A 13,509-nucleotide genomic window follows, 5' to 3' on the forward strand; every position below is an offset into this window, starting at 1 on the left:
TACAGGCATGGAGGTGAGGTTTTAAGTTCAGTCGTGCTCTTCATGCATGGGTTGTACAAGGAAGGATATTTTCTTCAGACCATAGTATCTTTCTCAGATTCAGCCACATTGGTGAAGGAGCTGGGTGTGTTGAAGGTGCCTGAGGTCACTAGGTGACCATCTCAGCCCACTGGCAGAACCAGAGGAACAACAATCCCACGTAAACCAGCTGCTCAGTGGAGTTGTGTATGGCACACCTGCTCTACAGAGCCCTGCTTATTTCTCATGTCACCTCTTGCCTTGCTCCAGTCTCCCCTCTGGGTCCAGCTGTCTCTGTTTCACCAACTGTCCCTGCTCTTCCCTCCCAGATGACTTCCCCAAGCCGCAGATCATCATCCAGCCCGAGACGACAGTGGCCGTGCTGGGCAAGGACATCCGCTTCACCTGCCTGGCTGCCAGCAGCAGCAGCTCCCCCATGATGTTTGCCTGGAAGAAGGACAACGAGATGCTGCACAACGCCGAGATCGAGAACTTTGCTCACGTGAGGGCCAAGGATGGCGAGGTGATGGAGTGCACCACCATCCTGCACCTGCGGCACGTCACCTTCGCCCACGAGGGTCGCTACCAGTGCGTCATCACCAACCACTTCGGCTCCACCTACTCCAACAAGGCCCGCCTCACCGTCAATGGTGAGTGGCAATGCTTCCTCACTGCTCTCCTCAGCCTGAGTTCATGTTGGTACAGCTCCTCGGGACCCACTTAGTTACCCCCAAGGGTTTGCTCCGGATGGTGAGCTCTTAACCTCAGCTGCTTGGGTCTGGGTGGATGCTGAGAAATGCCCTGTGAGGAGCACACACCACTTTGTGCTGGCTGCCATCCAACCAAGCACTTCAGCACGTTCTTAACAGCTTTAGCTGCCTCTCTTTGGCTGCTCAGGTAGACTATTTGCCCAGTGAAAACGAAAATACAAAGGGATGCAAGGAAGAGGGATGTAGTGATTGGAAGTTCTCTGTAGGAAAAATAATGGGTTTTTTTCCCAGGTTTTCACAGGAGAAAAACTAGCTTTGATCCCAGCTCTAATGATCTGAGTGGGGGGGTGTCATGGATACTGCAGACATGTGTGCTCTGCAGAAACTCAGGGTTAGTCCCTACCAGTTCAAAGATACCCTGCAGAAGCAGGTGGGCATCCTCCTACCCATGGGTAACTCTCATAATAATCACCTCTGTGGGAAAGAAAACACAACTGCCCAGAAGATGTCATTTCTGCCATGGAACCATTCATTTCCTTTTCTCGTTTTCCCCCATCAGTGCTGCCCTCGTTCATCAAAACCCCCCACGACATCACGAGCCGGACGGGCACGACGGCGCGGCTGGAGTGCGCGGCCGAGGGTCACCCCACGCCGCAGATCGCCTGGCAGAAGGACGGCGGCACCGACTTCCCCGCCGCCCGCGAGCGCCGCATGCACGTCATGCCCGACGACGACGTCTTCTTCATCACTGATGTGAAGATCGAGGACATGGGGGTCTACAGCTGCACGGCTCAGAACTCTGCAGGGTCCGTGCTCGCCAATGCCACCCTCACCGTCCTGGGTAAGGAGTGCCCCACGAGGCTGAGGGGAGGTGGGAACTGGGAGGGAGCTGGTTGAGCTCTTTAGCGCTTGTAGATAAAGGAGAGACAGTGCTCTGCTTAGTCTTGTTTTATTCTTTCACACTGCAGTTCACTAATGAAAAATACCTGTTAATTATGAGAGATGGAGCAGTAAGTTGCATCTCCTCTTGTGCCCCTCCACAAACAGCCTATTTGCTGTCTGTGAAAATTACTTCAAAAGGAAATTGCATCCCATCTCTCTTGCCCTATGAAATAATTCATGTGTCTGCTGTTGGACCATGTCCTCACAAGTTTCTTGTTGGGAAAACTTAACACCAACTGGTTATGGGAAGTGAGGCCTTGCCTGTGGTTGTTAGACCTGTTGTGGTGTGCAGCTACCATATTCCTGGGTCTGTGCCTGCTTCGTGCATTAAAGGAACATGAAGAACGTTCAGTGCTGTTAAATACATTGTTAACATTGTCCTCAAGAATAAATTCCTGTTTTTACTCCTGCAGAGACACCATCTTTGGTCCATCCTCTGGAAGACCACGTGGTGTCCGTGGGCGAGACCGTGGCTCTCCAGTGCAAAGCCACGGGGAGCCCCCCGCCCCGCATCACCTGGCTGAAAGGCGACCAGCCCCTGGTGGTGACAGAAAGGCACCACTTCACCTCGGGCAACCAGCTGCTGATCGTCAGGAACGTGGTGCTGGAGGACGCGGGGAAGTACACGTGTGAGATGTCCAACACGCTGGGCACGGAGCGCGCGCACAGCCACGTCAGCATCCTGCAGGCGCTGGGCTGCCGCAAGGACCGCACCACCGTGGGCATCATCACCATCGCCGTGGTCTGCAGCATCGTGCTCACCTCCCTCGTCTGGGTCTGCATCATCTACCAGACCAGGAGGAAGAGTGAGGAGTACAGCGTCACCAACACAGGTAGCTCTGGTGTCCTGGTGCTCCCTTTAATGCCGCTGAGGCTGAGCCACGCCGTGCACTGGAGCTGCAGCTGGCTTATCTCCCTGGTTCTCTTGGCTCCCGGGGCTGGAACCAGCTTTCACTTGCTGCTGAAGCATGTTCAGAGCTGCATTTCTCCCCTTGGCTTGCTCTTCAGGAAGGTCTTTTCCACTTGGCAGTAGTTCCATTGCTTTGCTACTTTGGTTTTCCATGACCGTAAATGATAACTCTTGAGACAGTCTGGATGATAGCCATGATGCTGGGAACCTGTCTTACTTTTTGGAAATCTGTATTTTCAAAGACTTTGAATTCAAAACTTGAAAAATTAGACTTTGAAGCTGGAATCCCTTTTTCCTTGTTGGCTATAAGAGCTGTTGTAGCCCTGCTGATGCAGAGGGATTCTGTTACTTTCTAGGGGAAGAAGTAGTGTTTATTGCTTTCTCCTGATATTCAGAGGGGGTAATTTGGTGCTGAAATAAATGTTGCAGTGAGAATAAAGTCTCCTGCCCTCCTTACACAGCCTCTGAACAGAAGTATGGAAGAACCAGCCTAAGACTTTCCCAGCCTGATGGGATTTGCAGCCTTCCTATATTACGGTTAGCTTTAGATAGAGTACAAAAGGATTTTTAAAGACATGGGCTTGGTAGGAAGTCTTGGATACCCTATTAGCAGTGTGATGTATTAGTGGGATTCTTTTTTAATTCCTTTTTTCAGTCCTGAAAATCCAGGGCTTTATGGCTGATATAATTGAGTTTCACTTGGTTTTGTGTGACAAGGAAAACTGAAATTGCCTGATAGAAAATGGAGAAAGCCAAGGACAGCCAAGAGGCTTAAGACTTATTTCCTGCTTTCGTAAGGGAATCAAAGACCCTGTTCTGCAGAATACTTCTACTCCTGACTTCAGCAGGCAGAGGACTTGAGTCAAAGGAGGAACTCTGAACTTAAGGGTTTCCCCTGAAGGAAGGGGAGGACTGAGTCCCTGAGAAGGACTTATTCTCAAGAAATAGTTCCACTGCACCTACTATGTACTGACCATGCCCCATGCAAACACTCAAAGTGCCTTTATCAGCACTATCTTCACAGCTTTAAGCTTTGAAAAACCAGGAGTGGGGCTTCTGAGGGGAAAGGAATATTTAGGCAGTTCAGTTTCCATTGTACCTACAGAAAATAACCAGTTCTAGATCTGGTCCCTAATCCCTCTTGAAAATGTGAATTGACTGCAAATCCTGCTGAGAACTGACCCTTCCCTGCTCTCATTGCTCTAGATGAGACTATTGTGCCTCCTGATGTGCCAAGCTACTTGTCCTCCCAAGGGACTCTGTCAGAGCGGCAGGAAGTGGCCATCAGCGTGGACACCCAGCAGCCCAACGGGCACATCGACAGCAACGGTGAGAAATGGGTTAATTGTTCTGAAATGCTGCAGCTGAGCTTGATATGGGGAGGGGGGAAACGGCAGCCCAAAGTACTTCTGTGTTTGTGTTTGTTCTGAGTTATCTGAGAGATCTTCATAATGTAACTCCTGCGTTTATGCAGAGCAGTGATCTGTGTTCGACTTCACAGAGCTCTCCTCTCCCAGGAATGAGTGTTTCTGCAAGCTGACTGCCTCAGAAACTGCTCAGTCAGGCCCTAAGGACTATTTTTTTGCTAATTTTAGATTATTTTTTTGGCAGCAGAATTAACCCATAGTTATACTAGAAAATGCATTAGCATTGCCTGTCCCTGCCTTCAGGCTTAGAAATTAAATGTTGGGGTTTTACACTATTTAAACACAGCACGTTGGGAAGGAGAAGTTGAGAGTTCTGAACTAAGATTCTCCTGAGATTGTGCAGCATTTATTCTGTTTAATGCTAGCTGAAAATTATCTATTATCCCCATTGCTATTTTCTCTCCCTTTTCCAGTACAAATAAGACCAACAAGTCATTTAACTGTGAGCAGCTGGCTGTGATCTCTAACCAGATGGTTCCTTTGTTACAGGGATGTGTCAGACTGATGCTGGAAGGTGTCCAGATGTTGAAGCTCCTGCTGTAGGTTGTAGACAGCCCAAGCTCTGCATCAGCTATAATAAAGACACTTGGAAAACGGAGGACATGGCTGATGGAATGCTTGTTCCAGATAAGACAGGTACAAAACCCATTAATCTGGGAAGGCATTTCATGTTTGTACAGATCATTAAGCCCTCCAAGTCAGACAGCTTTAACCCAAGAAATTGTTCCCTTCACAGAAAAAAAAAAGCCCAGAATGATTCTCAGGTGCAAGCATAGTAAATTTACTTTCTCCTGCCTGCTTTGATCCTCTCTCAAGCTTGGATATTTGGAATTTGAGGAACTGTCGAAAAAAGGCAGAGTAAAGCTTGTGATTGCCATTCCTTGCAGCTGGCTGATGGGAATTTTGATTTGAGATATTCCTAAAATACAAGAGCACTTTCAAAACTGAAGGTGTTAAATTTTTTTCATGGTCCTTTAAAAGGGCTGTTGACTTCAAAGCTCAGCTTTTTTAAATTTAGTTATTTATTTTCAAAATTTAAAGTTTGTTTTAGGCACTACACCTGCCTCTGCTCTTTGCCAATTTCTAGGGTGTTATACTTTTTTATTTTTAGGATGTGCTTTCTGTTCTCACACTGTATTGTTAAATCCACAGAAAATGCAAAGAAAGTCAGCCAATGAAACAAATTTTTACCTCTAGGAGACACTAATATAAAGTTTAATAACAGAAAGTTGTTGAATGCACTGAGGAAATTCTCTCTCAACATTTAGAAACTCCTTTGCTGCTTTGAATTCTGCTCATGTGTTGTTCCCACTAGCAGTAATAACATATCTTGATATGACAGTGTGAGTTGCTGGTGATCCCGTGTAAAGCAGCAGCACAAAAATAAGAAAGGCAACTTGGTTTTTCAAAGCAGCTACCGGGAAGTTCCACTTTGCATTTCTACCCTGATTTAGAAAGTCTAGGAAAGGAAAGAAATGCATAACTTATTTTAAAAAAAAGGAAGTTACTACTTCTGTGGAGTGAAAAAGAATCCCTAACTAACTCAAGCTATTAATTGGAACTACCTTCAGTGACAGTGGCCACAGAGTTCTGAAAACTGGGTGTGTAGTAGCCCTATGTAAAACCACAAAGTGTCCACATTATTTGGTGAGAGATTCTCCTGAGCTACACAGAGCTATCCTTCCATGATCAGTGAGCTCAGTGCTGACCACTTGCAGCTGCTTATCTTTGTGATTCTCCCTTCCTCCCCCAAGGCTACGGGCTGCCCGTGGTGTGCACAGAGTGCAGCGGCAGCACGGACAGCATGAACATCCACATCTACCCCAAGGACTCCGAGTGCTACCCCGAGAGCCTAAAGACTGTGGAGAACACCCACCCCAGTGCACTGAGCAGCAAGGAGCGCCACAGGAAGAGGGGTGCAGGCACCAGCCTTCTTCATCCTCAGCCCTGCAACGGGATTGCCAGTGGCAAGAGGCTGGAAACAGACGGGACCCTCTACCCCAGCAACCACGACAGGATAAGGCCGGTGGGCACGGCTGGCGCGCTGCTTGCTGACACACATGGTGCGTCCTTTTTGGGGTCACCATCGGGGTGGGAGCACAGCCCCATGTGCTCCCTCAGCCTTTTCAGCTAGCTCAGGGCATGGTGGGGTTGGGAAAGACCTGCAGGGTCCTGGAGGATGGGAGCAGTGGCAGGCTGAGCATCACCTAACCATGCCCATCCTTTGGGTTTTTGCAGGCTGAGCATCACCTAACCATGCCCATCCTTTGGGGTTTTGCAGGCTGAGCATCACCTAATCATGCTTATCCTTTGGGTTTTTGCAGGCTCTTCACAAGCAGCAGCAAAGCCTTCAGAGCTTAACAACCTTAACCTGGTGAGAGGTTCGCCAGCAGGAGGGTCATTAAAGCAACTGAACGTGCTTCCCGAAATGTCCCCAGCACTACTGGATCTGCAGAGGGAGGCAGAGGTGGAGCAGGCTCTCCTGCCCAACGGCACCACAGCCCAGCCCTGCAACTCTGCTCACGAGCCCAAGCCACCCAACAGGTCTCTGGACTGAGCACAGACTGACTGCCACGTGCAAATTAACAAACACACTATTACTTTTTAAATTTTTTTTTTTTTTTTTGCACAGAGTATATAGGCTACTTACTTCTACCTCGAATCTCGAACTGATGGCCTGGCAAAGGCAACCAACTGAGGTATGAGAAACAAGCTTGTATGGGGAACAAACTCCTGTTCGAGCGTCATCTGATTGTACATAGTTTAAAACTTCCCTGAGAAGTATGAAGTGTTCAAAAGTCAACTTGCATATGAAGCACATAAATGCAAGGGATTATTGTGTAAAGAGAAAAGTATTTGATACAATTGTACATAAGAGTTTTCATATATAAATATATATATAAAAATATATATATATCTTTTACAGAGGCTATTTTAATCTTTAGTGCATGGAAAACTGAGTGAAATTTTACAATTTTGGCAATATTGTTTTCAGTATCAGGTTGCTGTTAAACTTTGTGAGAGAAATAATTCTGGTGCCTTAAATGCATACTTAAAACTTTAAAAAGCCAGACTGTTCCAAAGGGATTGTCCTCTTTTCAGTGGAAGTTCCTTTACACCATGTACACCTGGGCTGAGGCAATCCCAGGTACTGTTTGGGTGGAGAAGTGGCCAGAGCAGCCCTGTGGAGAGAGACTTTGGGGTGTTGGTGGATGAGAGGCTGGAGATGCCCTGGCCATGTGTGCTCACAGCCCAGAAATCCAAATGTGTCCTGGGCTGCACACAAAGCAATGTGGGCAGCAGATTCTCCTCCTCTGCTCCACTCAGGTGAGACCCCACCTGGAGTTCTGCACAGTTCTGCTGCCCTCAATATAAGGACTGCAGTGACAAAATATGGAGTAATGAGTTCAAACTGAAAGGGGGGAAATTTAGGTTAGAGTAGAAATTGAAATGACTTATCACTGTCCAACTCCTTTACAGGAGGGTGCAGCCAGGTTGGGAGTGTCTTCCAGTGACAGGACAAGAGGACACAACCTTAAGCTGCACCACGGGAAGTTTAGGCTGGACATTAGGGAAAAATTCTTCACAGAAAGAGTGGTTGGGCATTGGAATGTTCTGCCCAGGGAGGTGGTGGAGTCACCATCCCTGGAGGTGTTCAAGGAAAGACTGGAGGTGGCACTCAGTGCCATGGTTTAGTTGATAAAGTGGTGTTAGGTCAGAGGTTGGACCTGATGATCTAAAACATCTTAGTTCTGTGATTCTGTCCCTTCCAACCCAAGACATGCTGAGATTCAGCTGGGTTACTTAGCACAAATTTCGTTCCCCTTTGAAATTTATTGCACTTAACACATTTAAACTGAGATCTTCAGCTGTGTCAAATGAAATTCGTAAGGAAAAAAAGCAGAGAGAAATTACATAGCAACCTGATATTTTCCTGTTGGTGGGAGAACTTAAATTCCATTATTTTTGAAAACTTCATAGAAATTAGTATTTGAATTGTGACTGTGTGAGACTTGAGAGTGGACCACACAGGAGGCACTAAATAACTCAGCAACAGTGCAGAGCCCCAAAACAACCAGAGGAAAAGGCTGTTATGACTGGGAAGCAGTCGTTACCAAAATAAATAAGTCATGCAGTAAACCAGGGGTGGTCTCACAACAGTGCACCTTTCAAACACGTCATCGCAGGAGGTGTCACCTGCCACGTGTGCTGGCACTGAGCAGCACAGCCCTCACCACAGCCCCTTCCCCTCCCAAAGGGCCCCAGCTGTACCTGGCTGAGGTGTGTGCAGTGATCCAACTTTGCCCTGCTCAGAAAAAATAACCTGTGCCAGTGTAATGCGTTTTCACACCCAAAAAACACATCTGTTCAGGGGGGGTTGAAACCATAGAGCTGTTTTGACAACAAAACTAATTTGCACTCCTAAGGGGACAGCTGTATCATTAAGTCATCCAGTATTTTTTTTTTTCCTGCAACACAATATTACACTTTGTAGTTGAACAATCAAACTCCCTGTATGAAAATACCACCTTCAAGTGAGCTATGCTGCCTTGTGTGGCAATTCTGGGCTAGTCAGAAATACACTTGTTTTAGAAGGAAAACTGTGGATTCAGTTGAATAGACTTTTAAATGGAAATGTCCCAAATGTTTTTATGTGGCCTTTTAAGTTCATCCATTAATGGGGTGGTAGAGAAATACCCACCTCAGTCAAACAGATCTTTGTCACTTCTGACTTCACAATGATGCTTTTTATTTATAGAAAGGCTGCTTTCCCTTGGTGTCTGGTGGTACCTGTGGATGGAGGACTCCTTGTGATTTGAGTTCTGCTAACATCAGGTTGCTAACTCTGGTGATGACTACTTCGGGGCAGGTTTATAACAGGGAGAGGTTGTTACTTTTTCCCTTAGGAGCAACTCAAAACCAGTTCCTCTGAGGCTGATTCTGGGAATCCACCTTTGCCAGGACTTTGGTTCAGAACAGGCAGCAGAGAGAAGGGCAGAAACACTTCATGTCCAGCTCAGCTCCATCACTTAGTTCTGCCCCAGTGCTGCTGCACCTGTGGGCTTTCAGGGAGTGGCTGCAAGGTTCCCCTGGGTTTTATTCCAAGCTGGTCCTGCCCAGCCTTAGCTTGAGGAGCCACCAGCTCCCGTAAGGGAAGGACCTCAGGGTCAGGGAGAGCAGCAGCTGCCCCTGGGTGAAGCCAGGCATAATTCAGCCATTACCTGTCTGCCCCAGTCCCTGACTCTTGACACGTTTGCACTTTGAGACAGGTGGCGAATTATGTCGAGTGCCAAGTTTATTCAGAGCTAAGGAAATGGATGTTAGAAAATTATAAACCAAGCGTTGTTTTCCCTTCACTGAAGGGAAAATGGCTCCAGAACTGACTCATGGAACCAGGGACAGGGGGAAGATGGGAATGATTCAATGGGCTCGTTTTGCTGGCGGAAATGTCATCACCAGTGTGGATACAAAGCATATTTGCCATGTTAACATTTGAAAATAATGTTTCTGAATAAAGTTAACTGCCTAATGTTATGACTTCCACTAAATATGTGAATTTGCTGCTTCTAAGAGGCAATGTGAAAGAGGAAGTATTACTTTTTGTGTACAAATTTATTTATTTATTAGAAAATTTGGTACAATGTTGTACATTGAAAAACATGTAAGATATTGAAGTGTCTAACAAACGGCATTGAAGTGTCTTTAATAAAGGTTCATTTATAATATTACAGCTGATTTGTTGAGAGTGAGCTTTTGGGAGTTTCAGTTGAAAATTAAATAAAAATTCTAATCCATTGCTATACTCTTTTCTGTCTTTCTCTCATGAAAATTGAGATTAACTGTCAAAGTACCTGCTCTTGAAATTGGGCCATGAGATCCTGGGGAACAATACGAGGCTCTGACAGCCTGGTGTGTGGATGGAGTGGAATTTGGGGTTGGATTGAAAAATACAAAAAAGAACTGGTAAGAAATCCATTTCCAATATATCAGCTTGCTTTAGTATCTGGCAAGTGCCCCTATCTTGGCACTGAGAACAGAACAGATGGGGGTGTGAATTGTGTGCAAGTAAAAACAGGGCCAGGACAGCACCAGCCCCAGCTGCAGATGTGAACACCTCTGGTGTTCCCAAACCCCAACCCCACCCTGGATGGAAATTCCAGAGCCAGCTTTGGAGATAAGCCTGAATTCCTGCTTTAACTCGAAATCTCAATTCAGTTTCTGTATATTCTTTAAAAATTAAAATTATGTCTCCCTTGAAATTATAACTTTGGGTATAAAGCAGGTTGTCTGAGACTACTCAAAGTCCCTTAACACACACAGGAGTTAACATTTTTTAAAACAGAAAGGAAAGGCTTTTAGAGGCTTGAAATTCAAGTTGTTACCCCACTTTATCCCAGTAATGAGCCACAATTAATTAATTAATTACTTTAAATTTTGGTAAACTTGAAATAAAACATTGCTAAAACCTAAGGCAAACAATCAATTTTTTTGTTCATTTGGGGTTTTTTGTTAATTTTTTAAATTTAAAAATTAATTTAATTAAAAAAAAGGTGATGACAAAAACCGATTCTACAATATTAAATAAAAACAAAAAATGCACCATTTGGACTCAATGATTTATGAAAGGTTATTATTTACAGCTCAAGTAATTAAATCCATCAACTGCAGTGCTAACCCCCTCACCATGTTTAAAGAGCTTCAACAGAAAATATGTTGGATTTTTGAGACAGAGTAGTAAATCTCCTTCCCCTCTGCTCCAGTCCCTAAAATTGATTCTGAGATTTATATATATATATAATATTTATAGATACAGATATGTAATTTCATAAAAGAGACCCTCAAAGTGGCAAGAAGCACAGCTACACCAAGCCATGGTAACGAGTGGAGTTCCCAACCAGCCAAATGGGACTTGGCTGAATTCCCCCATTTTAATTGAAGATTATTTTAAAGAATTATGTCCTTTGTTCTGTATGTTTTACTTGTCTGCCAATTATTTTCTAGGTTTTGGCCTCTAAAAAGTCTTATTACCCTGTAACGGATGACAGTGTAGTAGCACATCCAGCCTGGGCTGTTTGCACTCTGGTGCCACTTGTGTCCCCTGGTCAGGCACTAACCTGTAGTGGCATTTGCTCTCCTTCTCTGTGGCCTCCCAACACTTGCACATTGTCCTCCTGAGGGGAACAGCCTCACAGGTCATTTCCAACAGCTCATCACCTGGTCCAGCAGTGCTGGGATGACAAGAGACAGAGCAGGGACAGAGCAGGGACAGTGCCACCAGGACGAGTGACCTGGCACAGCTGAGTCCCAGGGCCCTGTGGCACCCATTCCTCACCCCCTGTGAAGTGTGAGGAGCTTCCCAGCACCATGGCCCGGCCCAGGGCACTGCAGGAACACATCACCCACCACCCAGCACCAAGTCTGGTGAGAATTTTCAGTAATTCCAATGAGGTCTTTTCCCCACACTCATCCTGTGCATCGTGGCTGCTGCAGCTTCTGTTTCCTCCACGAGAACAGCACCAGAATTTAGCTCTGCCTGCCAGCAGCCCCCTGAGAGCCCTCAGGATCCACCCCTACATCAGCAGGAGAACTCCCATATTCTCCCTGCCTTAGCCTCCCTCCTGGGCTTCAGAACTTCCATCCTCCTACTGCTTCAGCTGCTAGGGATGAAGAGCAAAAGAAGGCAGAGCTCCATGTCTTTGCTCGAGCACAGCTGTAAAATAATACAAGCCCGTGCTTTTACTGCAGAAATGTGAGTGTGATTAATAAAGCTGCACTGGCTCCCACACAGGAATGCTTGCTGAGCACCTGTAGGTATAAACAGGAATATAAACTTCCACAAATACAGCTCAAATCAGAAACAAATGGATTATTGTCTTTTACAAAGAGCTCTCCCAAGCCGGAATCCTTTCGGTGCGGTTGGAGGGCAGCAGGCTGTAACTCTATCAGCCCCTTCCCCTCCCATTACGAGGCAGGTGCCACTGAATGATGAAAACTTGCTTTATTTCAGCCTCCCCACTCAGCCCCCGAGCCAGAGCTTTCCAAAACACTTTCCCTGCAGGAGTTCTAATAACGCCTTTCGCAGCCACTGTAATTAGCTGTTTACCCCCCAAACATTACTTTTCTGGCACCACTCTGCACAGTGACCTCACCCGCTTTCCATGCAGGAAAATTTCACGTTTGGGAAGCTGGATTATTGGAGGATTTAGTTTTCTCCAGCAGGGAGAGTGGCTCTCAGCCTGCAGGACAGCTGCTGTGAGGTTGCAGGAGGAAGGCTCTGCTCCTGGCCTGACTCCTCCTCTGGCTTGGTGGTTTCTCCAGCTTTTTCCCGGGCAGGAGCAGCCAGGCTGGCTCAGAGCAGCAGCTGCCGAGTCTTCTCGTATGTCCCCAGGAAGATGAAGCCCCCCAGGCTGATGGCTGCCATCCGTGGGACAACACCTGCAAACAAGCTGAAGGCAAAGGAAAGCACTGTGAGGGGAGGATGCAGGGGCTTTGGAAAACAAAGCCAAGGAAAACTCTCTCTTGCTGGTTTCTTAAATCCTATCCCACTGCTCACTGAAGGAAACTGTCTGGACTTCCCCAACACAGCACTCCCAAGGCTTGTGGGTTTTAGCCTCTCTCCACATGCCTCAGTGCAGAAGGAAAAGGCAGGAGGCCATTATGGACCTGGGAAGGGGAGCTTGGATACATCCTCACCAAGAGCTGAGGAGATGGGAACAATCCTGTCCTCCAGTGCTCCATCCAGCCTCTCTCTGCCAGGGACAGCCCTGCTCACTGCAGTGCCTCATTCCTAGTAACACACCACAGCCATGAGGGAGCAGAAATATTCCATAATACACCCTTTTTAGGTGGCTGATCCTCAGAGTTCTTCAAAATTACCAGGAAACTCATGCAAAGCCAATTGCTTCACACATCTAAACTCACAGCTGGTTTCACAACTCCAGGATAGGCCAGTGTGTCCTACCAGAGGATGACAGGCTTCCTTCATGGCAAGCAAGGATTAAACATTAGGCTCAAATCTGTTTGGCATCCCACACCCTCCCAGATCATCCCAGCTCCACAGGGACCCTGTCCCTAGCTTTTCCCAAACCCTGCCTGGTCCCTGCTCAGAGTGTGCCTACAGTGGGACACAGTGTAATTCCTGGTGAGAGAAGCCTGGCTGCTCAGGAGCTCCCTGCTCCTGCTGCACAGGGAAACCTCTGGCCCTAATGAGCTCTGCTAAGGAGCCTGGAGCACACAGGCAGATGGAAACATTTTATGGCTTTACTAGACAGCAATTGGGACTATTACCATAATGACAGCTTTAAAACAGAGTAATTTGTACAAGGCAAGTACGGACAGAGCGCTGGTAGGGCAAATCCCAGGGAGCAGCATTGCTCCCAAAGCACACAGCATCCTCTGCTGCTGCATCAGGGAGCTCATTAGGGAGCAGGGCAGACGTTCATTTCCAGAACAGCCCACTCGAGACACAAACAGGGCCCATAACTCAGTTACCCACTAGCTG

At 46.8% G+C, this 13,509-nt stretch overlaps 2 protein-coding genes and 1 long non-coding RNA gene across 3 annotated transcripts in view; 1 reads left to right on the forward strand and 2 right to left on the reverse strand.

The window, feature by feature from the left end:
* Positions 1 to 9,810, forward strand: part of LRIG1 (leucine rich repeats and immunoglobulin like domains 1) — an 86,842-nt gene extending 77,032 nt beyond the window's left edge. Inside the window, exons 13-19 of the mRNA XM_085072337.1 lie at positions 348 to 668; positions 1,288 to 1,569; positions 2,084 to 2,503; positions 3,787 to 3,909; positions 4,497 to 4,643; positions 5,762 to 6,070; positions 6,332 to 9,810. Coding sequence (XP_084928463.1) covers positions 348 to 668; positions 1,288 to 1,569; positions 2,084 to 2,503; positions 3,787 to 3,909; positions 4,497 to 4,643; positions 5,762 to 6,070; positions 6,332 to 6,564 — 1,835 coding nt within the window. The 3' untranslated portion in view covers positions 6,565 to 9,810. The remainder of the gene's footprint in view (positions 1 to 347; positions 669 to 1,287; positions 1,570 to 2,083; positions 2,504 to 3,786; positions 3,910 to 4,496; positions 4,644 to 5,761; positions 6,071 to 6,331) is intronic.
* LOC146431572 (uncharacterized) lies at positions 9,602 to 12,126 on the reverse strand. The gene is made up of 2 exons (XR_014854689.1): positions 9,896 to 12,126; positions 9,602 to 9,864 (listed from the first exon to the last, which is right to left on the reverse strand). It is a non-coding gene; the product is annotated as an uncharacterized LOC146431572 (long non-coding RNA).
* A 98-nt stretch (positions 12,127 to 12,224) lies between these two features.
* The window catches only part of SLC25A26 (solute carrier family 25 member 26), a 78,744-nt gene continuing 77,459 nt past the window's right edge, over positions 12,225 to 13,509 (reverse strand). Inside the window, exon 10 of the mRNA XM_085072339.1 lies at positions 12,225 to 12,454. Within this exon, the coding sequence (XP_084928465.1) occupies positions 12,358 to 12,454 (97 nt within the window). The 3' untranslated portion in view covers positions 12,225 to 12,357. The remainder of the gene's footprint in view (positions 12,455 to 13,509) is intronic.

Source organism: Lichenostomus cassidix, chromosome 12 (assembly GCF_008360975.1).
Source record: "Lichenostomus cassidix isolate B80296 chromosome 12, HeHo_3.0, whole genome shotgun sequence".
Lineage (NCBI taxonomy): Eukaryota > Metazoa > Chordata > Aves > Passeriformes > Meliphagidae > Lichenostomus > Lichenostomus cassidix.